Source organism: Cornus florida, unplaced genomic scaffold, assembly GCF_030987335.1.
Source record: "Cornus florida cultivar Cherokee Brave unplaced genomic scaffold, ASM3098733v1 CherokeeBrave_3.0.0_Hap2_Chr07, whole genome shotgun sequence".
In the NCBI taxonomy this organism is placed as follows: domain Eukaryota; kingdom Viridiplantae; phylum Streptophyta; class Magnoliopsida; order Cornales; family Cornaceae; genus Cornus; species Cornus florida.
The window spans coordinates 42,887,150-42,912,584 of record NW_026775577.1 but is presented as its reverse complement, the minus strand read 5'-3'; the positions used below and the strand labels follow the sequence as shown (position 1 = coordinate 42,912,584).

General features: G+C 36.5%; 3 protein-coding genes across 3 annotated transcripts in view; 1 reads left to right on the top strand and 2 right to left on the bottom strand.

Annotated features, from left to right (window-relative positions):
* Window positions 1-6,878: 6,878 nt before the first annotated feature.
* LOC132316629 (uncharacterized) lies at window positions 6,879-11,245 on the top strand. The gene is made up of 2 exons (XM_059815104.1): window positions 6,879-7,326; window positions 10,775-11,245. The coding sequence occupies exons 1-2, from the start codon at window positions 6,964-6,966 to the stop codon at window positions 11,243-11,245; spliced, it is 834 nt and encodes a 277-aa protein (XP_059671087.1). The 5' UTR covers window positions 6,879-6,963.
* A 3,365-nt stretch (window positions 11,246-14,610) lies between these two features.
* Window positions 14,611-16,293, bottom strand: LOC132267652 (uncharacterized). Its single transcript, XM_059768786.1, has one exon. It carries the CDS (start codon window positions 16,203-16,205, stop codon window positions 15,057-15,059), a length of 1,149 nt encoding a protein of 382 aa, XP_059624769.1. The 5' UTR covers window positions 16,206-16,293; the 3' UTR covers window positions 14,611-15,056.
* Window positions 16,294-18,218: 1,925 nt separating this feature from the next.
* Window positions 18,219-25,435, bottom strand: part of LOC132267116 (kinesin-like protein KIN-14B) — a 51,282-nt gene continuing 44,065 nt past the window's right edge. The window contains exons 20-23 of the mRNA XM_059768171.1: window positions 23,413-23,511; window positions 19,434-19,574; window positions 19,177-19,335; window positions 18,219-18,922 (exon numbers count right to left, since the gene is read on the bottom strand). Of these exons, the coding sequence (XP_059624154.1) occupies window positions 18,467-18,922; window positions 19,177-19,335; window positions 19,434-19,574; window positions 23,413-23,511 (855 nt within the window). The 3' untranslated portion in view covers window positions 18,219-18,466. The remainder of the gene's footprint in view (window positions 18,923-19,176; window positions 19,336-19,433; window positions 19,575-23,412; window positions 23,512-25,435) is intronic.

Here is a 25,435-nt window from a genome sequence, read left to right as displayed (position 1 = left end):
GAGCAGATCGGCAACATGTTCCAAATATGGAAATTGATCATCATTTAGTGGTATAACCACTTTGGCCTTAGCCTTGTTTTTTCCACGAGCCTTTAGAGTATTACCTCGGCCCTGCCCATGGGGGGGCGGATTCATGAACCCTGTAAAAATTCACGAGTTAGAAAATCAGGTAAAGAATTAGAACTGCCTTTAATATATTCAATAGAAAAATCAAAAGTAGATAAGTCAGCTTGCCAACCAGCAAATATCTATTTGGAAACTAAATTCTTTACATCTTTTTCCAGTACTTGTTTAGCAGCACTACAATCAACGCGTAACAAGAATTTCTGATTGATTAAATCATCTTGGAATTTATAAATGCATTTAACCAAAGAAAGAATTTCCTTTTTGATGGTTGAATAATTTAATTGTGCATTTTTCTAAGTTCCTGAAGTGAAGCGAACAAGCTCCTCTGTTCCTGTATTTGGATTCTTCTGTTTAAGAATACCACCATATCCAATATTGGATGCATCTGTTTCCACAATTTTGAACCATGAAGAATTGGCTAGAGCTAAGCAAGGAATTTGTTTTGCTCTGAGTTTAATCTTCTGGACAGCCTTGGTGTGTTCCAAAGTCCATGGGGAAGGAGATTTCCTTAACCTGGTGTACAAAATTGCTGTATCCTGTGCAAGATCTCTGTAGTGATTTCGAATATAATTCAAACTACCCAGAAACCTTTGAAGCTGAGTTTTATCCTTAATTTCATCTAGAAATTTAGAAGCAAACTCAATACTGCAATTAATAGGTCTAATTTTTCCAACACAAATTTCATGACCAAGAAATCGGACCTTAGTTAAAAATAGTTTTAGTTTAGGAGCAGAAACTACTAAACCACTTCGGTAAATAACATCTTTAAAAATTTTCAAATGTTTATAATGCTGATCGATTGATTTTGAAAATATAAGAATATCATCAATATAAACAATAGAAAATGTAATAAAAGGATTAAATATGTCATTCAAAATATGTTGAAATTCTGAAGGGGCATTTTTTAATCCAAATGGCATTACTGTCCATTCATACTTTCCAAAAGGTACGCAAAAGGCTGTTTTGTACCTGTCCTCTTCTGCAATCTGTACCTGGTAATATCTAGATTTAAGATCAAATTTCGAAAAGATTACAGGAGATTGTAACCTATCTAAAAGATCTTTGATGTTGGGAATTGGGTATCGGATCCAACTCAAAGCAAGATTGAGTGGTCGATAATCAATAACCAGTCGAGGAATTCCTCGTTCTTTTTCAGCATTTTTATTGACATAAAAAGCTCTGCAACTCCAGGGGGAGTGGCTGTCAGTGACAAGCTTCTTTGCCATTAAAGAGCTGATTTCAGTTTTGCATAATTCCAAGTAGTCAGCTTTCATGTGGCTGGGACTAGCTTTAGAAGGAATCATGCGATCGGTAAATCCCTTTTCATAGGGTAAAGAAACAATATGCTTCTTTCTGGCCCAAAAAGCATTAGGAATCTCACTACAGATTTCCTTTAGAAAGTTTTGTCTTAGGGACTCAATTTTCTGTTGCTCAGAGGGTTGTACCAATCTTTGATTAATTGCTAAGGAGGATACCTCCTTTTGCAAATAATTCAGTTGCTTTTCCTTAAAGATAATGTTATCTTTAAGAGCATTGATATGTTTATTTACTGGTGGGGTCAAAAACTGAAAAGTGATTGACTGGCCATGTAAATTAGAGCATATTCCATGAGAATCAATTTTCTCAATTGGCATAATCAAAGCTAAAAAGGGGGTGCCCAAGATAACTTGCTGTGCCATATTTCTGATGAGTAAGAAAGTAGATGGTAGACAAATACCTTCTTTACAAATGAAAACATGATTAAGTTTATACTTAATCTGCATCTTACCTCCACTTGCATTGGTAAGACCTTGAGTGGTTTTCTCAAAATATTGAGTAGGAACCAATCCTTCCTGTATGCAGTTCATGTCTGCACCACTATCAACTAAGGCGATCGCATTAGTGATGGTGTACTCCTGATTAATTACCAAATTGATAGATATATATACCATTTTTGGTAAGTAACTTGATTCAAGAGTTGAAGATAATTAGCACCTTCTGATAGGGGGACTTCAACCTGGGATGATGAAGGTGCAATTACAGATTTTGCTTTTAAAAGAGTAATTTCCAGATCCATCTTAGTTTGACAAGACTTTAACTGGCGAATTTCTTCTTTTAAAAGATTAATCTCCATTCAGAGATCAGGGAGATTAGCAGTACGAGAATCCAGTCCTTGGTGTTCTAATCTGCTTAGAACTTCTTTCATGCTGTAATGATTTTCTGCTCTCAGAAAATCTGGATTATCCGTATCCTCATTAGATCGTGCCAGAGCAGAACTTATTTCAAAGACTTTCATCTTGATTTGAGGATCCTGGATATGATCTATAAGATCCAATAAGGATTGTTGAGTTGAAGTCAAAACATTTAAGCTTAACCCATTCATCTCAACAATTGCCTTATAATAATCATCATGAGAGGGATTACAGGAACATCTAGGATTTCCAATTTCTGCTTCAGAGGAAGAAGAAGACTGTAATTCCATAACAACATCCCCATAATCAGCTGATGATTCTGATTCAGAAGAACTAGTATTAAGTAACAATTTACTTAATTGAAGTCTTAGTTCATCTTCAATGTGAAGACTACTGAGTTTCTCCTTGGTTTTGCACTTGTTTGCATAGTGGCCTATACGTCCACATTTGAAACATTTAGCCTCAGCTTTGGGCTTTCCTTTACCCTTTGCTTTAGGAATATATTTCCTTTTAGGCTTAGTATACTGTCTAGAATTATCCTTTTCCTTTGAATAATTCTTTCTTTTGGAATACTTCCTCTTATAAGGTTTTTCAACCTTATTTCTTTTCCTAGGTTTAGGATAAGATAAGGGAGTCTGGTAGGCAAATTGATCACAAAATTCACCTACTTCCTTTCGACCAGTTAATCTTTGTGCTTTTAACTGGGATTGTAACTTCAGATCATTACTGAGAGCTAGACCTTCTTGGATTACAATGTTGACTAATCCACCATAGGTATAGTTTCTGTAAGGGATAGAGATACCATTATTCATATCTCTAAGCTTTTTCCTGATTCTTTCAGCAAAAAAGGTTGGTAAACCATCCACAAATTTTGCTTTCCAATGCTCATGATTTGCATCATTGAGTTGGAGAACCTTTGCCAAGAATACATCGTTATACCACCGGAAATGAGTTAAAGATGGACATCGGAGATTCTGGAGAAGTTCACGACTCCTTTCACTATTAGCACCTTCAGGGCCAACAAAATGTTGGATAATAGTGGTGATAAGGGTGTAAACCGCATCAGGAGCAGGTCCTGCTTGTTGAGTAGCTTCATCTTTAACGAGCTCGGTAGCAGAAAAGATTTCAGCTTTCTGAACTTCAGTGAGAACATTATCCCACCATCCTTTAAGGATTCCTGTAAAACCAGCAACGACAAACTTAGCAATGGTTGGGTCAGTGTTGTTGTTGATTTTAAAAACTTGGCTATACATCAACATTTGATGAATAACCTCATAAATCTGATAATCAGATTTGCCATCTATGTTCCATTCATAAATGGTCTTGCCATGAACAGATTTCTGTGTATGAAAATAATCCTCTTCATACAAGATATCTTGAGGTGTAGGTCTGGGATAATAATATCTACTCGGAGCAGGGGCTGTATTCGAGTGGATATTCTTATCATAGACAATTCGGTTTAACTCAGGCATCTGAGTAAAATCATTTTGGAATACCTCAATATGAGGTAACACATTATCAGAATCAGAACCAATTTCAGATTCATCATGGGATAAAGTCTGAATTTTAAGTCCTTGAATTTTCTGAGTAAGAAGAGTAAGAAATTCTTCATTCTTCTTAGGATGTGTAAGATTGAAGCCTTGAACTTCAATTGCAGGTTTGACCAATGCCTTGGATAAGGAAGCTTCTGGAGGAGAAGGTTTAGCAGTAATACACTTAGTATTAATTGTATTTAATACCGTGTCTACTCCTGTTTCAATTCTCCCAAGCTGAGACCCTATCGTTTGCAAACAAACATTAGTATAATTGTTCTGCCTGTAAACCTGAGAAATGTTTTTTTTAGTAGCATTACAGGATGGATCAATTATTTTAGGTTGGCTATAAGCCTTGGTTTCCACTTTGGCACCACTGTCAGGGTCAATCCTTTTCAGAATTAGATGTTCAGTGGGAGGATGGACAGAGTGATAAACCTTATCTTCAGATGTGGTCCATGTTTTGAAAAAATCATCCAATATGTTTATATTAACAAGAGAATGATTAGTCATAAAGAACCAAGAAACAAAAGGTATAACTATTTTGCGTTCTTGTAGAAAATCATAAAATTGAGTTTTAAAAAGCTGTAATTGATTTTGGTCAAAAGCTCTAAAATACCAATTTCTGAATTCTTTATATTGATCCTGTTGAAATTCAGTATTAATGGCAATTCTATCTGGGACAAAATCCATTAAAACTAATATTCATGAGGGTCATTGATGTCTGCAGGATCATCAAATTGATCCTTGATAGATTCATTTTCGATTCCCATTTCAGATGGAGTTGGGCTGAATTCAAGTCCAAATTGGCGACGAGACATACCTATTGGTGATTTCTCGTAGACTCCTCTTGGAAGCTTGAGTTGATTTGGACCAACGACTTCAGGGAGATCTTCCTTTCTGTAATCCGACGAAATCGAATGGCGAGAAGGAGGACAAGAAACATGATAAGGAAGATGACTTCCTTTAGATGATGTAGATCTAGGTAGATCTATTGATTTTCTGAAATTCAGAAAAACATCACCATCTTGGTCCTGAATAACATAGTCTAAGCTATGATTAGCAATTGGCTGTGCCGGGACGGCGTTAGAAATCGTCCAATGTTCAGGAAATGTTATTTCACTCCAAGGAATCATCCTCTTTGTGGCAACATTTGATGTGTACATGTTAGTGTCCCATAACGCTGTTACTCCTTTAGAGTCTTTGCGTATGGCATTTAGACACATAGTATCAAGTACTTTGTAATGGATGCGATAAATAACACTTATCACTTCCGATCCAGGTAAATAATCATACCCATAGGTCTGAACACGAAGACTAACTGCCTCATGGATATTTTTATCTGTTAAAGATAAATTCAGACTAGGATAGACATTAAAATAAACCGGTCCATGACATAGACTGGTTTCCAGTGCACCCATCAAGGAAGGGTGAAATTTCAGACATCGAGCATCCCGAAGGGTTGCTTGAATACAAGCATCCATACCTAACAAGGTTAAAGGTTTAAAAGCAATTTGAATTAAACCTATATGGATGTACTTATATTTGTGCATGTGCCTCTGAAGGTCACGGGAAGACAATAACTTAATTATTGTATCCTTAGTGCTTAATTGCATGGTCTGTTCCATGGTTTTGACAGTCCATAGATCAATTAAATTAAGCATTCCGATTTTGTAAATGCTCTTAGCACTTACTGGAGGGATAGTCCATCTGTTCAATTTATTTTGAACATTGGTCCATTCCACTAATTCAGTATTTTTTACCAGTTCTGAATCCTGGTTCTCCTGTACTCCTGAAGAAGAGGAAGATGGTTTTAACATGTTTGTTAAATATTGTTAATGCTTTAAGGTCTGCTTAGTATAAATATTATAATATTATATAGTGAACAGTAAGTTACTATTCTGTCGTCGTTCTGCTTAAGAGAGATTCTATTACTCGTCTGTCAACGATTTACTGGAAACAATACCCTGTGCAGCAATTTAATACAAAAAGCGGGTTTAACATTCCAACGCGACTTTTGGACGACCCATAATTGAATCAGGTTTAAACATAAGTTAGACAGAATAGTAGTCATATTGTTCATTACATAATTACGATAATAATCATGCTACCAGTACCTAAAAAAAAAAAAAATTTACTTGTCTTGTTGAACTTATATATTTTCAACCGTATATAAGTTCAACCGTACTCAACTGAATACTCATCACTTCCTTGACAAATTCATCAAAAGGCTCAAACATTTTTTACACCTATAAAAATATACATTTTATTACTTCTGTGAATCTTCGAACATTGTCTGGCCTTTTCATCAAAATTATTAGGTCCACAATTTTCATGAATATATTCTATAAATATGCAAAGGTGTATATTTTTTGTGTGAAACATTAAAATGACAATGAATTACAATTGGGATTATTACATATAAATGGTACTAATAGTCTATATTTACCATTTAATGGAGTCAAAGTCTCATAGTTTTGAAAAAATAGAGTTGACCAAAATACTGATGTGGACATAGAAAAACATTGTTCGCTCTCACAGAGATATCACTTTTAGACACATAGGCATCACTTTTTGTATATCAGGTATCACTTTTGTTTTGGGTATAGAAGTACTACTTTTATTCACACAGGTACCACTTTTTTGTGCAGCACAAAATGTGGTATCTGGTGATAAAAAACGGTACTTACATGCACAAAAAGTGGTATGTATGTACTTAAATGTGATACATGTACGAGGTTAAATGGTATTTTTTCATGTCTTCATTTTTTTGAAATTATGACACTTTGATTCCATCAAATGATAAATATAAGTTATTAGCACCATTTACACGAAATAATTCCTACAATTAATGCTATGAATGAAATGCGAAGATCTTCATATAAACTGAGATATATGACCCATTATTTCTTGGAAAAATATCATAGCGGTGTCCCCCGTGTCTATGCGAAGATATATATATATTTTTCCTGTATATAGGAATGAATCTCTCAACATACAATATATTGTTTACTAAACAAGACAGGAATGAATTACATTAATGAAAAAATATTTAAAAAAAATCTCACATACAGAAGACAACAAAATATATTGACTCACTATAACAATATACTTTATTTCTAATCGGGAAAAAGATGAACGGAATGGTTGAATTTCATGGGCTAGTGGTAGATGGCGGTGATGAGAAGAACGGAATGGTTGGCATTGTTGTTGGGATGGTTGGGATCGAAGGAATTGTCGACGGAATGGTTGGGAGAGTGGGCAGTGAAGAGGCTGGCAATGGAGGCAGTGAGACCTTTGGAACTGTGGGCATAGTCGGCAATGTTGGTAGCGCGTTGCTTGGCAACGGCGGTAATGTGGTCTTAGGCAGTGTTGGCATGGTTGGCAACGGTGGCAATGTGGCTTTAGGCAGTGTTGGCATGGCTGGCAATGGAGGCAACGTGGCTTTAGGCAGAGGCAGTATGGTAGGCAGTGCTGGTGCTGCAGGCAGGGGAGAGGTTTGCAATAGGTGGCGTGCTGCCGAGCTCGTGTGGATGCTCGAAAGGGACAATGCCATGATCAAAGATAGAACAAAAAACTGCTTAGAAGCAGCCATTTTTTGGTGGTAGTTGAAGGATTAAGGAGATCTTACCCTGAACTTGGAAGAACAACTTTCAAGATTTTTTGAGTTGAAAGAAAACTTCCCTTTGCGAGTATTAATGGAGAACAAATATTGAAGGATTCAAAAGGTTTGGTAGGACCAAATGTGAGTTTGATGAGATATGGTTGGCCAAAATATGGAGAAACACTTGTTTGCTCACCTCGTAAACTGACTCATTGCAAAGACAAAAGGGACTAATGCAACCCATGGGTTACACAAGCTCAAAGTGGTTATGGGTCAACTTATGACCTTTCATGCTATGGCACATCAATGGGCTAGGGTAGAACCTGATGGTCAGACAAGTCTTTCATGAGCTGTCCAAGTGTCCCCTAAGATATTAAAATTAGTTGACAAATTATTCTCTGTTTGTCTATCCAAATGTCACCATTCTCATGCTTGTAGCGCAAAAATATGGAATGAGAAACACTTCTGGGTATTTTTGGTATTATATAGTTGAAAATATTTATTAAATTAATTTTTATTTTTTTATTTTTTTTTAAATTATGGTAGTTTGAATTTTTTTTATTTTATTATTGTTCAAAGTTGCCCTCCCAAATCATTTTCTGGCTCCATTACTGATCCTTGTTAAAGTCCACCAAATTGAATAGAACATTTAAACGTCCCAACAAAACAGATTTTTCACAAATCAAAATATAATGACACCATTCTATTTGAATTACCAATCATTTTGTTATAACCTCAACACCACCGTGAAACAAATGCAGCTCACTCATTTGATGGGCGTCTACAAAATTTTCCTTTTAAGACTCCGTTTGTTTGGATATAAAATAATTTTTTATTTTTTGATGTCAGGTTGTCTTAAATATTTATGAAGAAATAAAAATATTAAAATTTAACAATAATAATTTACTCATTAATTTTAGACAAGTTATTTTACATGTCCCATTCGATGGATTTGACCTCAACTTCGATCTAAATCTTTGCCAAACGCAGAAAAACTAAAAATAAAAATATATATATTTTACCCGAGAAAAAAAAACAAATCTTTTATGAAAAAAATACTTTACGTCGAAACAAATGGAACCTTAATGTTTGTTCAATTCCCCCATGAGCCACATAAACATTTTTATTTTTATTTTATTTTTTTATTTTTTATTTTTTGTCAAACCTAGGGCTTGGAAGGTGAACAAATTGGAGTTTTTTTTTTCCCAAAACGAACAAACTGGAGTTTTTTCCCATAATCAGGGTGACATTCAACTACTATCAAACAATGAAGAAATTATTAGATGGTTCTAGTCTATTTGACACTTGGTGTGGATTAATTCAATGAAAACATTTCGATCATGAAACTTTACAATTTATTAATACAATCTTGTGGGGTCGTTTTCTCAATCCGAGAGTCTATATTTAACTGGTCCACCAAATGTTAATGGTTCAGTACCATCTAATAATTTCTCCAAACAATATATGGCCACCTCTAGGCATTCTTTCTTCTATGTTTAATTGTAGCATTATCACATTCAAGCATCCGGCCATATGAGCCTTGCAACGCTTCAACTACTGCAAACATTTCCAACTGCAGCACCTACACTGCCTACCATGCCTACAATACCACCTCTGCCTAAAACTCCATTGCCCGCGATGCCAACACTGCCTAAAGAGCGACATTGCCACCACTACCAAGTACCGCGCTACCAGCATTGCCAACTGTGTGTGTGTGTAAAAGCATATTCATGACAACAGTGGTACTAATTTTGATGAAAAGGCCGGACAATGTATGAATGCTTACAAGTACAAACAGTAGAAAATGTTAAGCCTATGAATGTGTTTAGGAAAATATTTTGACTTACACTCGAAGCTCTTCAGGAAGCGATGAGAGCCTCAACTAAATTTAAGCACGCGTCGTGATTGAACAATAATATTGATTTTGAGTCTCAGAGAGCTGTCATGAGGCTGCACTGTTGAGCTGAATAGACGGTGCTTAGTTAGGCGTAAAGCTTCTCAAAAACTTATGCTTCTCATTTGCTACATTATTCTTCCAATGCCTGTTGAATTATTAGTTGGTCCTAGATAGGTATACCTAAAAAATAATGATTTTGTGGCATGACCATGTGTTATACTAGCACTGCTTTTGGTAGAAGTTGTCAACGCGCATGAATAAGGAATAACTTTAACTTCACAAAGTTAAAAATATGCTTTCTTAGTTACAAAATAGTATGTGACTTACAATGTATATATTATAAATAAATTTTATATATTATTGATAATTGAATAGATTACTTTCGACTCTTGTAGTATATGCAAATTTATAAGAGAAAATTAGCTTTTGAATGAGGTTGCCTGCCTTGAGAACTCGGGGATTGGGGGCTCAAACAGGACCAACCTATTAAGGGCCCCACTGATTTTTTTTTAATTACAAAATTAGTTATAATTCTTGTTAAAATTTTAAAAATACCCCACTCAATTTTTTATAATTCCTCACTATATATTCTTGTTGTTCAAATCCACCATCTCATATAATTTTTTGGATTGGTCCCTAGGTTCAAATCTTTATTGGTGCTTGTCTCAACCATCTGACTCAGTAGGTGAAATAGAAGTGTGTGTTTGTGTGTGTGTATATATATATATCGGTGGGGATGGTCAATATATATATATATATATATATCCGTGGGGATGGTCAACAAACAAGAGATTGGTAGAATACTTCATATTTTAAATAAAATCATGTTGCAAATGAAGCAAAACATTGGGATAAGCATTATTCGTGATCTCAAACAATGTTTATTCAGCTCAACAGATACTCTTGCAAATCTCAGTGACTGATTGAGTCGAAATTTGTATGTTTTTAAGTGTAATTCGAATTAATCTTAGTCGACTAACTTATAAATCAAAATTGAATAATAATAATAATAATAATAATAATAATATAGTTGTCTCTTTGAACTTATATATTTTGAACCGTACTCGGCTGAATACTCATCACTTAACAAATTGATCAAAAGGCTCAAACATTTTTAAGTGTTTGTACACCTCTAAAAATATACATTTTATTACTTTAATTGTGAATCTTGGAACATTGTTTGGCTTGATTTGTCCATTATCCAAGAATTAATTTTCTTTTTGTTTTGGAACGATTTTTGTTTTTGGTTGTTTTATGAATAGAAATGAATCTCACATCATACAATATATTGTTTACTAAACAAAACAAGAATGATTTACATTAATAAAATAAAAATAAAAAAAATAAAACCTCACATACAGAAGACAACAAAATATATGGACTCACTATATATAACAACAATATACTTTATTTCCAATCAGAACAAAGATGAACGGAATGGTAGAACTTTCATGGGCTGGTGGTAGATGGTGGTGGTGAGAAGAATGGAATGGTTGGCATTGTTGTTGGGATGGTTGGGATCGAAGGAATTGTGGTCGGAATGGTTGGGAGAGTGGGCAGTGAAGTGGCTGGCAATGGAGGCAGTGACACCTTTGGAACTGTGGGCATGGTTGGCAACGTTGGTAGCCCGTTGCTTGGCAATGGCGGTAACGTGGGCTTAGGCAGTGTTGGCATGGTTGGTAGCGGAGTGCTTGGTAACGGTGGCAATGTGGCTTTAGGCAGTGTTGGCATGGCGGGCAATGGAGGCAACGTAGCTTTAGGCAGAGGCGGTATTGTAGGCAGTGTTGGTGCTGCAGGGGGAGAGGCTTGCAATAGATGGCGCGCTGCCGAGCTCATGTGGATGCTCGAAAGGGACAACGCCATGATCAAAGATAGAACAAAAAACTGCTTAGAAGCAGCCATTTTTTGGTGGTAGTTGAAGGATTAAGGAGCTAGATTACTCTGAACTTGCAAGGAAAAACTTTCAAGAATTTTTTACTTGAAAGACAACTTCCCTTTGTGGGTATTTATGCAGAACAAATACTGAAGGATTCAAAAGGTTTGGTAGGACCAAATGGGAGTTTGATGAGATATGGTTGGCCTAAATGTGGAGAAACACTTGTTTGTTCACCTCCTAAGCTCTGAGTCATTGCAAAGACAAATGGACGGATGCAGGGCACGGCTTGACATAAACGCAATTGATTATAAACTTCACACAATTTTTCTAAACCGGTACTGTTCTAACGCGTCACACAGGATTTTTCTCTCACTCCCACTCCATGTGACTTAGATTTTTATCGTTTTCACACTTCTGCTCCAACTCTTGCTCCCACTATGTGTGACTTAGGGTATTAGTCCACATAACAAATGTTGCACAACAAATCAAGAAACAAATGTATATACGAAGACTTAGTTGAACCCAAGATCTCCGAAAGCAAAGCGTTAATATCATGTTAGATTAAAAGTTATTCCAAAAGTTAAGCTGTTAAAGAATGGTGCCAATAATGAATATCAAACGCTAAAGCCATACCTAACTTGTAATCCTGTCTTGCACGTGACGAGACGAACGTGCAAACATATACACCAAATGGAGGAATAAATGAAAAAATTGGAGACTTAAACCCAAAATCTCCCAAAAAAGGATATAAGCTAAAACACCCATCCCAATATGCTTAACATGGATTGGATTTGGATTTTCACAATTGATTAAGTAGGCGCTAACGCAATTGGAACATTCATTACAATTTGAAACTCAATAACTTAATTTTTTAATTGGATAATGTTTATGTTGTGCGTCTCAAATTGCTACATGGTGGGGCTTTGTTGTGGCTAGTTTGGGAATGTCTTGTTGGATTTTGGCCCAAACTAATTGTTCTAAAAGCCCCAATTTTTTGCATTCATTGACCACAAAATATACATACAATCACTCTTGATTGTATATTTTGCTTATTGGTTTACAAAATGCACATATGGGCCGGACAACCAAACAGGCTTGGAAAGTCCAGAAAACAGGCCCAAAGGTAAACAACTCAAGTACAAATCAAATTTAAAGACTACATGAACCCCAGTTTAGGCCCAAAAAGCCCAGCCCCAACCCCATTCAAAAAAATTTGACCGTTGAGGCTTAACAGTAGTCTAGCTCCAGTAGCAATTTCTGAAACCCTACTTCAATTTTCAGAGCAAGGCTAGGCTCAAAAATTCAATTCTGAGGACGATGGGATGGTCGAAGGCAATGCTCAGAAATTCAATCAGGTGGACAAGGAGGGATCCCAATCAAGAACTGCATTTGTTGCTGCTGATGATTGTTTCCTATGTTTGTTGCATACGTATAAATATTAAAAACATTACAGGGAGTTCATAGGTGAACTTGTTCAAATAATTTAATGGTGATTGTAGTGATTTGTTGGTATTTTTGTAAAAAAATTATGGTTAAATTTCACACAAAAATATAATGCAATTAATAAAAATTCCAAGGTTCCATAGAGAATGCCAACCAAAACACTGGAAACATGCATGGAAGACTACTACTCTATGCTTCTCTCATTAAAATATGTAAAGAAAGCCATTTATTCACAGAAGAATTTGAACAAAGACAAATTTAGTGTTCTTATTTGATTGAAATATATCTGTCTCACTGCATTTAAGAGCATTATTCCCAGAAATCAACAAAGAGGCACGAAACGAGCCTTCTTGTACATAAATTCTTCAGCAATGGCCTCAAATCATAAGCACAACACTAGCAATCATTCCTCTGAATGCCAAATTCACACGAACCTACTGTTGAAAGTTCCTTGGATTTTAACAGTCATTCATGAAATATAGTTCCTTGCTCGAATGAGAAAATATATTGGAATATATTCTATTAAGCAACTACTTAAAAAAAAAAAAAAAAAAAAAAAAAAAAAAAAAAATCAAAAACAAAACAAACAAACAATCACCATTGGCAACACATGCAGTTTCAATGTGTATCTTTGTTGATACAGAATTTACCCGTCACTGAAAAAATGATTCAGAGCCATATTGATAGTTTGTCTATCAAGTGCTATAGGGTCTGCTTGGTTCAATTTTCTAAACACAATTCTCAAAAACTTAGAGAACTATAAAAGAGAGTTTTCTGAAACTGAGTTTTTAGAAATCCATCTTTCAGAAACTGTCAACTAAACAAATTTCTGCATAATCTTCCAATTTTCAAATCTCGTAAAACTAAACTGAAAGGGCATATAGTTTTCCCTTAGTTTCTCAAACCATCTTCAAATTTCTTTGGCTAGAAGCCAGAATTCAGAAATATTACCTCTATACATTCCTCTTTTGAATGCTCGGTATGAACTCACTCCATCTTAGGACACCCATATAAAGGAAGCACAAATCAACTCAAAAAAGACATTTTCCCAACTAATCATTTCAGCTACATGAATCTTATTTTGTCTCTAATTTTTCTAAAGATCATAACTCCAATAAAAGCACAAACTATCATCTTTCCACAAAATCAAACAAAGCAGAATTGAAGCATAAGCAAAAGCATCAAAGGAGCAAAGACTCTTCTTTAGCACAGAAACAGAAGGCTATTCGTAGGATTTCAGTAAGAAATTATATGAAGCAGAAATTATATGAAACAGAGAATAGAAGGCAAAGGAAAGCCAAAATGTGTCAAGGTTTTGATTCTCCCCATTTCTTTTGCAAGAAATTTTCAGTCTCAAAAACACTAGAACAAGAATCCAAGAACTTGAATAAAATAAAAATAGAATCCTTCAAATTTCTATTAAAAGATGAGCCGCAAAATGTGTTGAATTTTTTTTTCGTTGTTTACCCTATTGTTTTGTATCAAAGATGCAGAATCAGACTGCTAAAACTGTCACTCCAAGGGGCAAAATTCTCGTTCTAATTTTTTTAAATGCCTTCTCAGAAGGAATACTTAATAAAGCAGCTGCACACAGGTATGTCAAGAACTCGGACTAAAAACTATGTGCTGCTAAACTACAACAGTTCAGCAGCTTTAATTTTCTAGGTTTAGCAATCTAGATAATGAAGGTTTCTAAGTGACTCAAATAAAGGAAACTAGCCGTTCATCTAGAAAATGAAGGTTCCCAAGAGACTACAAAGAAGGAAGCTTATTTGTCAAATTTTAGAAGTTTATTTTGTATCCATTTTGACATCAATGAGAAAATTGCAGAGAAAAGGAGTGATCTAAATGATTCCTCTCTCAATAAATTATTACTCATCTTCATCACGAACAACGAGAACCTCAGATACACCAGGACACTCAAGTTATTCGAGTGATGAGGGTCAGAGGAAGAACAAGAGGAGGATCAACCACCTCATTCCACACCGGAATACTTTCACCGGCTTAAACAATCCGTGCAAATTGCATGCTCAACATCAATCAAGAGGAAGCTATCAACTCATACAGATGATGAAGGTTTCCAAGAGACTACAATGAAGGAAACTAAATTTATAGGTAAAATCAAAGCATTCACTGAGCAAACTAAAATCCCAATACATGGTTCTTGATGAAAAGGTACCTAATTAATTTCCTTACCACCATTTTTGACATAAGGCATATGATTATATAACTATACTGTAAATTTCATGTTTCCATAACCTTTTCAACTATGATGCAACCAGTCACAGAAATTTAGTTGCCCTCCTATACCATCCAACCCTAGAAACTTATAAACAAAAAAGAAGCCCCAAAAACAGACGAATTCCATTGTCAATCCTAAGAAGCCCCAAAATCTCCATTTCCCACATCAGAAATCATCCTGCAGACCCACATAGACGTCATCTTCTCCATCAAAAAACTCCACTCCATCATCAACACTAAGGTCACCCCTACTTGCCATCACCACATTCAAGTCGAATTCTTCCTTTCTCTGTGAAGGAACCATTTCCTGTTTCAAAATTCGTGTGCCCTTGCCCATTAACTTCTTTGAATGTTTGGCCACCGATTTCTTCCTCTTCATCGCCGGCTTAGCCACATTGGAAGCCTCTGTTTCAACCCTTTTTGTTGCACACCCATTTGAACTCCCACCCATCTTCTTCACTTCCTCTGTTTTTGCCTTCTCGGCATTGACATTCTCGGATGCGCCACCATTTTCATTCCCAAGCCCATCATCATCACTATCATCAGAAATGTTAATGAAACTATCTGTATCACCACTCTCAGGCACAGCATTCTTTTCCTTGCCTTCTGTTTTCGGAGTACCCATGCAAAATGGCGCGAAAGGAGTCCATGAAGGAAACCCTTTTCGTTCACCGCCCTCAAACCCCACCGGAAAAAAACCCCAACACCAATACTTACCATCCTCTGCCAACTCAGGCGGCGGCGGAGACGGAAGCACCACGGCGTGAAACCCTCTTCTGCAATTCTGATTGTCGCACCTCAAGCAACAATCCACATAAACCCTAGGGTACTCATACACATGGTAGCAGTACGGACACACAGTCCAGAATGTCTCATCAATCAAACCACATTTTCCTTCCGATAACATTTTGAGCTCCTTGTCGAACTGAGGCTTCTTCAAAGGGCTCGACAACACGGCCCAAGCCTCGTGAACGAGCTCAAAGGCCTCGGAGGCGAAATCGGACTTGTTTTGCTTAGGGTTTAGGAGTAAAATCAGGTGTTTAAACTGGTTTTTGATGAGATGTGAGTCATTTAAGTAACGATTGACTTGCAAGATTGCGTACCAGTCGGCTCGGTTGTTGCTGCTGATGCGGGTTTCGGCGGCGTCGAGGACGGCCGCTATGGTGAGGAGTTGGGCGGCGCGGGGGTTGTGTGGGTCAGATCCTTGGGCGATGAGTGCGTATCTCCGGCTACTTTCGAAGTTACGGTGGCGGAGGAAGTACTCCGATACTCTGAGCAAGCGCTCCGCCTCGGTTTCACTACTCTGGTCCTCCATTTCTGATTCTCTGGCCTGCCGTGTATGTGCGTGCGATTGTGTGTGTGTCACTGTGTGTTGGGGGAGAGAGAGAGGAAGCGTTAAGATAAGAAAGATGTTGTTTTGAAGTTTTGAGGGGACGAATAAGGACAGGAGTGAAAATTGATGGGCGGATTGAATCTGGACCGTCCATGATGAGATGGGATCATCAGACGGTGGTGTGGCTCCGTTGATGCTGATATGGACGGTCAAGATGGAAGTGAAGTTCTGTTTCGGTATTAATGTGGGGTTTGGGTTGGGGTAATATAGTTATTTCACAATAGAGAATCTCTTGCTATTATCAGAAACTGTCGAGACCTGAAATTTTTGTATTTTGCTGATTTCTTGGGCTCCAATTTTTCCATTTTGGTATCCAGTCAATTGACACCGTGTTGGTTCGAAAAAGCAAACTGACACACGGGTATAATTTTGGCGCCACTTGCTACGCCGTCGTTTTGCTAAAGCTATTTTTCAATTATGTAAATTTTTTTTTTTTTGCCTCTAAAGAAAATCACATATATTTGTCAGTTTTATGGACTTTTATCGTATCTTGGATTAGATGAGTGATCGCTCTAAATATCATTACTCATTTTATCATTTCTATTTGGAGTATTTGTGTTTTTCTAATTCTTTACATTTAACTATTCACGCATAAAAGTGAATTCTTCTATAGTTATAACCTTTTAACGATTAATTTAATATATATATATATATATATATTCAACAAAGGTTTGCAATTGATGGACAATAATTCTGAGGGTTGTTAAGGTGGTTCATCACTTAGACTTGGTATCTCATATCAAGGTTTAAGGTTCGATTTTTCTTTGAGGGCAAATAATTTTTTGGGACCTCGCCTGCTTTGTGAAAGTCTGAGCTTTACCGACCCGTATGAAGGGGACGCTTTGCACAGTGTCCTAGGGATAAGTCATGCAAAGTCCTGAATAATCCTGTCCCGAAAATAGGTGATTAAATTAAATTAAATTGTTGGACTCTACTTCATCATATAAGGGAACATGCCAAAAAAGGGAGGTAGAGTTTTCAATAGAGAATGAGAAGGAAAACTATCCTAGGCATGAAAAATCCTGAACGGGTTTTGGTAGAAGATGGGAAAGCAATTATTACAAATTAGTATTCATATATTCATATAAGCTATGACATATTGACACAATAATTAGGGTTTTGAGTAGGAAAATTACTAACATATAACTCACATATCTAACAAGCCTAAATGCTAGGAGGATAATCGGTTACCAAACAAAGCTTCTTCCAAAGGTGGTTGGTTACATAGAAACCTGATGTGTCAAATATATATATATATATATAATTGACGCCCAAAACCAAGTTGGTAAAGAAAATTTCTTGAGGCTGAAAGAATATCTCATATTCCTCCTAGAAGTTGTACGGAGGATAAGCAAGTTTGTTTGTTCAAAGAATGCGCTTACCAATTGTAGGGAGAAACCAATACAGCTCTAAGAGAGGAAAGAGACCTCCATTGGACATGTTTATGAAAAAAGGCTTCCAGAGACACCAGAGCTAAGTTTTTATCCACGTGAGCCAAATAAACATTACAAAACATACTTTCCCAGACTGTTTCTGTTGTTACACCGATTTAACACAAAAACACGAAACAAAAAAACACGAAACAAAAACAATCGTCAACCATTGTCTCTGAAACTGCTGCGCTTTATCAAGTGCCAATTATTCCACCCCCAAAGCCAAACTTATGTCAGCCATCACCACACCTTCAATGCCCAGAGAACATCCTGCAATGAACATTCAAAATTGTCCCATAAACAAATGGCTTCTCATCCGCACAAAATACAAATTGCTTCTCATCATCCACAAAGTAAGGCCAAAGAATGTAAAAATCAGCTAAAAAATAAAATTAGAATCTCGTAACCCTAAACCAATAAAAAATTTTAAAATAAAAAGACCCAGCGCCAGAGGAAGGCCAAACAAAATAAGAACTAAAACATCAAACTAGAATTCAGTAAATTACCCTAAAACGCCTTGCAAATTTCAATAATCATAACCGAGAATACATGCGTACCATGCATGGTGACAAAATTATAACATAACAGTTTTTTCCAGGTACACAACTACAATGGCAGGGACAAATCAAGCAACAAAAGAACAGACCTAATTTTGCTTTGAGAAACCTCAAAATGATATAAACACTGGCCCCAACACAATACATAATAAATACAAAAAATACAATCCTTCCCCTCAAGCCCTTTCAGCACTCATGACCTCACATCCTTCAACACTCCCCCCTTTTCCAGCTCACCAACTAGTTCCCTCAGTGCCGGAACCTTCATGGCCAGAGTTCTGTACAGCCTAGAATATCGAGCTCGGGTTCCATCTGCTGTCCTGGCAAGGGCAAGCAAGCTTAGAGCCTCGGGCAGTTGAGAGAAAACGTCTTTCATCTCTTCTAAGCTCAGGTTTTCCAGAACTGTTGGTCTCGGAACAACACACACTACCTCGCCACCTTTAGGTTCTTGAACACGGGCGTCGGCTTTGATGACCAACTCAGAGTTTGAGTTTGCTCCGCATTTAATGATGAATGGGGTTGTTGAACCGGTGTTGAATTGCAGGACATTCCATTGTGCCACATCAGTTCCAATGCCTGAACCCAAATCTACGGACACTTTGGAAGCATGTGCAGACTCTTGAAGACGATCATCCTCCTCAGGAATTGACTGCAGCAATTGATTGAAATCGGTATAAATTATAAAAGATGGAAACTAATGTCAATCAAGTGTAAATTAAGATTGAAGCTTACAAAGGTTCAGAGGCCACTCGGATGCCCAATGGAATTCATATTATTTGAAATTGTATAAACCATTTGAAATGAGACCATCTTGTTTGTACAAGTATTCAAAGAGGTCTTTGTTTAAGGTCAAATGATTAATGGAGAAGAAACTTCCAGTTGTAAAAATGAATTTTTATATACCTCTACTGTACGACGAGCTTGTGCAATGTGTCTCTGGGCACATGGATGGTCAATGTCAAGCAATGAAGGCATCCTTTCTGCAAGTTCACCTATAGATGCAAGCATTACTTTCTTCTTACTGCTACTCAATGTACTTACAGAGGATTGTCTCATTATATCCTATTAAATTTATACATAGTTTAATGTCAGTCAGTCTCACAATTCATGGAAATTCAAAAACTAAATGAAAAGACATTTACGTGAAAGGTAAAAAAAACCTTGACTTGCTTCAACATGCTATCAAGGGAAATTAAAGATGCTAGCCGTGCATCCTCAGCCGCGGTAGAAGGATTTCGAATAGGTGAACCACCACCTTCTAATGTTACCAACGCTACGTCACTTCTCATTTGCTGCAAAATCTGATTATGGAAAAATAAAAAATTGTCAAGTATGCCAAGTAGAAAGTCAAGATCTCAAGGACCGAAGGAAACAATAAAAGCAGGATAGTGTCATCACAATATATGTCAGTCTGCGACAATCATGTAAGTGACATAATCCATGATATTGATCACAATTAAATAAAAGAAAAATGACAGAGAGAGAGAGAGAGAGAGAGAGAGAGACGCATACACGGCAGACTAGTGATGCTTTTAGTAAACAATATTTACATTCATGCCACAATAAACAAGCAAATGCCACAGGGCAACACAGCCTAGCAAAAGATGGACAAGGCATGAAAAGCAGGGAAATTAAACATGATGATATGATGGAATGTAATATCATATACAATGGGCAGGGAGATCGAGGAAAGTAAACAAAATGATCACTGTATGTAATATCATATGCAAAAAACAAGATCCATGATGCATCTAACTACCCATTTCATACAATATATGACATTCTATGCATGTCATTATGTTTTTCAGAGATTTCTAACACAAATGGAATTTCTCAAATTCCAACATAATCAATTTCAGAGAGATTTCTCTAACCAAATATTTCACACCCTGAAATAACCCACAGGTCAGAGGAGGAACAACCTGCAGCAATCACAGGTATTAGCTCTTTGTTTCTAAGACAAATATAACAAGTCAACTCAACAGAATCAATGTGCATAAGTATACTTTTAGTTTGCAAGTAAAAATTCAAGTTCTAATTATTTTATTTTATTTTTGATTAGTAAAGGTTTCATTGAAGAGTGCTCAAAAAGGGAAGCGCATTCCGTAAATGAAGAATAATGTGCCTATTTGGAACAAAGAAACCACAATTAACTAGCATAATCCTAGAGTGTGGACCAAACTATTCATTACTGGTGATTGATGGATCTTATGCCCTGCAAAACTGAAATAGAGTTGAAAACGTTTTGCAACGCTATTCTCAAGTTATTTCAGTAGTTTCACACATTTAGTTTCACAAATTTATTTTCAATGAGGTAATAAAAAATCCCAGATCCATGACATCTATACATATAAAGATCACTTTGATTAGTTCAGAGTATGAAAATCTGCACATGTAGATTCAAGTTTCTTTTTTTCCTTATCCACAAAAATTGCTCCAAAATACTAAGCAGAAGTCCCTTTACAAGATGTCATGAGTTCTAATTATAAGAAAAGAAAGCTGCTTTAGCATCAACCCTACATCACACTTCTATAAAATAAAATAAAAAGAAAAGAAAGAAAAATGAAATGTTAATAGCTGCAACCTTTGCATCAAGTTTCATGCTACAGTATTGCAGCATTGGGGCTGGCCCCTTGGGTCAATTATGGCAGTCAGCAAAGACCCACGTGGAAAACATAGCAACACTAAAATTTTCTGACATAATTTCTATCATACTAATAGATTTCCTTTGTTTAATACTATAATTACCAAATATAGCTAAAACTCTATCCAACTTCTTAATGTGATCACATACTAAAAAAGTTTTCGTAAAGTCTTGTACCTTTTCTTCTTTTAGACTTCTTCAAAGTTATGATTTCTCACTTATCTCTCCAAATAAAGTTCTATCTGACTAACAAAAGTTTTTTTTCATTCAAAAAACCTCTTTTAATGTTTTTCCTTAGGACTCACAATGTATTTAACTGGTCTTGTGCTGCATTACAGAGAAAAGGCTGCTATAGTAATCAAGCGTAGTACTGCCATAGGACCGTGAACAGTATCTGCCACGGCACTCAAGAAAAATAGTTGTACAGTAACTGCAATGGATGAACGGCAATTGTTACAATTTTCTCGTCATAACAAAAATTTACTCAAATGTCAAACTCCCTGGGTTGGAGAAAACTTCTTGAGTTTTGGATTTCCACAATCTCCTGGATGCCCGAACATTTGTTTCCATCCCTTTTTTGTCAGTCCACATAAATCAACATACTACAAAATAGCCTCACCTAATTGGTAATAGATCTTGAACTATGAATCTATACTTGTTAATTGTTCTTAATCAATCGTCTAGAGTAATGTGTCTTTACTCACATAACATCCTCGCATGTTGCATAGCTTCTTTACAAAGATATATTTAACCACCCCATTTTGGAAACCCTATTGTCTTAAGCAAGTGATTTTCATTCCATAATTCTTCATGATTCAATGTTATACCAACTAAAGGAAACATCAATCCTATTCGTAAAATCATTATGATCGGAGGGAAGATCAATAATAATTGGCAGAATAAGTAAACCTTCAAATAAGTAAACTATTATTTGGCAGAATTCAACAATAAGAAAAAGGCCATTACAACAGTCATGAGTTCTACTTATAAATAAAATTGAGCATAAAACCCATAGAAAACTAAATCCTAGCCCCTAAACTTCTCTAATCTCAGCCATACATCAGAACTTAAATAAAAGACGGGAAAAAGACATAGAGAAAGCCTACCAATAGCTGCTACTGTAGAGTGAATAGTACTGATGAAGAGTACTGCTTTAGTAACTACTACAGTACCCACGAATATCAAGTGTAAGAATTTTTTTTCTTTTTAACAGTTGCTCCTGAAGGAAGATAACTCCTAGATCATTAACAATTTTACATGATTTACGGCAATCTAGGACAGTAAAAATCCTTGGATACAACGATTGATTTCCCATAACTCCTTTTCGAAGTGAGTGAGCCAGGACGCTTACATTGAGCATGTCAACTTAGCTTCAACAAGTTTAGAATCATGGACCTTCCTACTTATCTAACACCTTGAAGGTACCAAACTTTAGTGCATCCCTACAGAATTATTTATGGTGCGGATTTGAAAGGCACTAATCTGAAACTACATTGGCTTTGGACTATTACCTTTGTAAGAGCAAATTCATACGAAGAATGAACTTCAAAAGCACATTAATTTTAGCAGATTCTCCTAGCCAAATACTATTATTGCGTCTGATAAAGCATGCCAAACTTATTCCTATCAATGCTATTTACTGATAACCTCAAATTCATCTCCCATCATGATGGATTAGAAGTTGGTCCAGGAGAGGAAGAATATTATTCTGATAATCAAAAGCTTTATATATAATACAATTCATGGTTAAGTTGGATTTTACAAGATAATTTGCACATCAGATTCCGATATTTGGTAGCAATCCGCAAGATCGAACAAATATTGGTAAATTCAAAGATTTAATAGTTCACTACCTCCATTTATGGTATGCAATCCTCACATGTATAAATCATTCCCAGTCCAAATTGCTGCCTCTACCCAATTCCAAAATCCAAGACTTTTTCCCGGGTTCACACACCCCCTTGGGGAATATATCTCTGCCACTAGGCCCAATAGCAGTCTCCACCAGGAGGTCTAGGACAGAACCAGTACAATTCATTTTTCTAATTTAGATTGTAAATTTTTTAATTTTGCCTAATTTAAGAAAAATCTCCAACTACATGGATGTATCGAAGGCATCCATCTAGCATAGGTATGAAAAGTTTAAATCTCAGATGACATATACTTTACCATACCATGTTCTTAGTTCCAACTCTTTAAGAAGACATGCATGTAATGCATTCACACTTTGGTGGAAATTAGTTCTCAAAATTAACAATCTACATGCACTGGTAATAATATTCAAATTGAACTAGAAAAGGGTAAAATTTCAACCTTTTATGTTTGACTTTTAGAGGTAGACAAACATTCAAAGGGGGAAAATGAAGAAGGCAAGATGGACAATTAATATGGGATGGAGGGGAGTTTTATAATTTATTTGGGGGAAAGTACAGTTATTTAAAAATGTATGGACTTTTAAACAATGTAAAAGATGGTTGTTAGACTTAAATGACTACCTTCCTTCTCTTGTGATCAACGGATTCGAGAGCTGAACGTAGTTTAGCAACTTGTGCTGAGTCTCCTGCATCTTCAGTTGCCAAAGTACCCGCAATATCCTGATAATAGACCAATGTAGATATTAGGATATGATTCAGAGATTAAAAACACACTTAAATCTCACCTCTATAAACTCATGTATGTATGCATGTAAATATGTATATATACATACACAAATAAACTTTGCCACTACATACATGATGTATATACCCTAGTGTAAGCTTATTGCCAAGGTTCTTGTTCTTAGAATGCGGACTGTTTTGGATGGAATCATTTCAGAGTCACAAAATGCTTTTGTTGGGGGTAGACAGATTTTAGATTCTGTTCTTATTGCAGGAGAATGTGTCGATTCCAGGTTGAAGAGTGAAGTTCCTGGTGTTTTATGCAAGCTGGATATCGAGAAAGCTTATGATCACGTGAATTGGAAATTTCTTATTTATTTGCTTTGGAGAATGGGGTTCGGAGATCGATGGATAAAATGGATTGAATCTTGCATCTCATCAGTTATGTTCTCTGTGCTTGTGAATGGCTCTCCTACTGGGTTTTTTCCGAGTTCGCGTGGTTTGAGACAAGGAGATCCTTTGTTGTCTTTTCTTTTTCTCATTGTCATGGAGGGATTGAGTAAATTAATGAAAAAGGCAGAGAATCTGGGTTACATAAGGGGGTTCACTGTTGGTAGAGATGCTGCTAACCAGATCGAGATATCCCATTTGTTGTTTGCAGATGATACCCTGGTTTTCTGTGATGCTGATGTTTCCCAGCTCAGGTATTTGAGGTGCATTCTTACATGCTTCCAAGCTGTGTCTGGTCTTAAGATTAATGTTGGAAAGAGTGTGCTTGTCCCAGTGGGGGAGGTCTCTAATATTTCCACTTTAGCTACTGTTCTTGGATGTGGAGTGGGTGCCTTTCCACTCCCTTATCTGGGCTTACCTTTGGGAATCTCCTCTAGGATAGTGGGGACTTGAGATCCGGTGATTAACAGGTATGAAAAAAGATTGGCGGGGTGGAAAAAACAGTATCTTTCGAAAGGGGGGAAGGTCACTCTTATTAAGAGCACCCTCTCGTCCCTTCCCACATATTTCTTATCTCTATTCCAGATCCCGTGTTCTGTTGCTAAAAGAATTGAAAAAATTCAGAGAGATTTTCTTTGGGGTGGAAAAGGAGAGGAGTTTAAGTATCATCTTGTTAGTTGGGAGCAGGTTTGTAAACCACTGAAGTTTGGCGGTTTAGGGATCCGGAAGTTAGTCCCTTTCAATAGAGCTTTATTGGGGAAGTGGTTATGGAGATTCGGTAAAGAACGTCATCGACAATGGAGAAGAGTTATCTCGTGTCGTTTTGGGGAAGAGAGTGGAGGTTAGTCCTCTCGTCCTGTTTCTATTACCGAGGGCATTGGCGTTTGGAAGTTCATTCGAAAAGGTTGGGATGTGTTTTCCACCCATATTCGGTTCAAGGTTCGTAATGGTATGTATGTTAGATTTTGGGAAGACTTATGGTGTGGTGATTAGTTGTTGTCTCTTTCTTTTCCTCGTCTCTTTAGCATTGCCGAGAATAAGCATGCTTATGTAATTGATTGTTATCATCTTGATAACAGTGGAGTTGCGTGGAATGTGCGTTTTAGGCGTTCCTTTCAGGATTGGGAGATAGCTGAAGTTTGCGTCTTCTTGGACCTGTTGTATAGACAGAAAGACGTTGGCAGAGGTTGTGATGATATTTTGTGGACTCCCTCTCTTCATGGTAGATTTGAAGTTCGATCCATGTTCTTGTGTTTGTCTAATTTTATTGGATATGATTTCCCTTGGAAGTGTATTTGGCGCTCTAATGCTCCTCTTAGAGTTGCCTTCTTTGTTTGGACTGCTACTTGGGGAAAAATATTAAGATTGGATAATCTGCGTAAGAGAGGTAATACCATTGTTAATTGGTGTTGTCTTTGTAAAACTGATGGTGAGTCCGTGGACCATCTTCTTATGCATTGTCCTGTTGCAT

Coding starts and splice junctions, on each gene's coding strand:
- LOC132267652 (XM_059768786.1), bottom strand. CDS start 16,205: ATGGAGGACCAGAGTAGTGAAACCGAGGCGGAGCGCTTGCTCAGAGTA.
- LOC132316629 (XM_059815104.1), top strand. CDS start 6,964: ATGAACGGAATGGTTGAATTTCATGGGCTAGTGGTAGATGGCGGTGAT. Junction 7,327..10,774: donor GTGCTGCAGGCAGGGGAGAG/GTTTGCAATAGG, acceptor ACGGAATGGTAG/AACTTTCATGGGCTGGTGGT.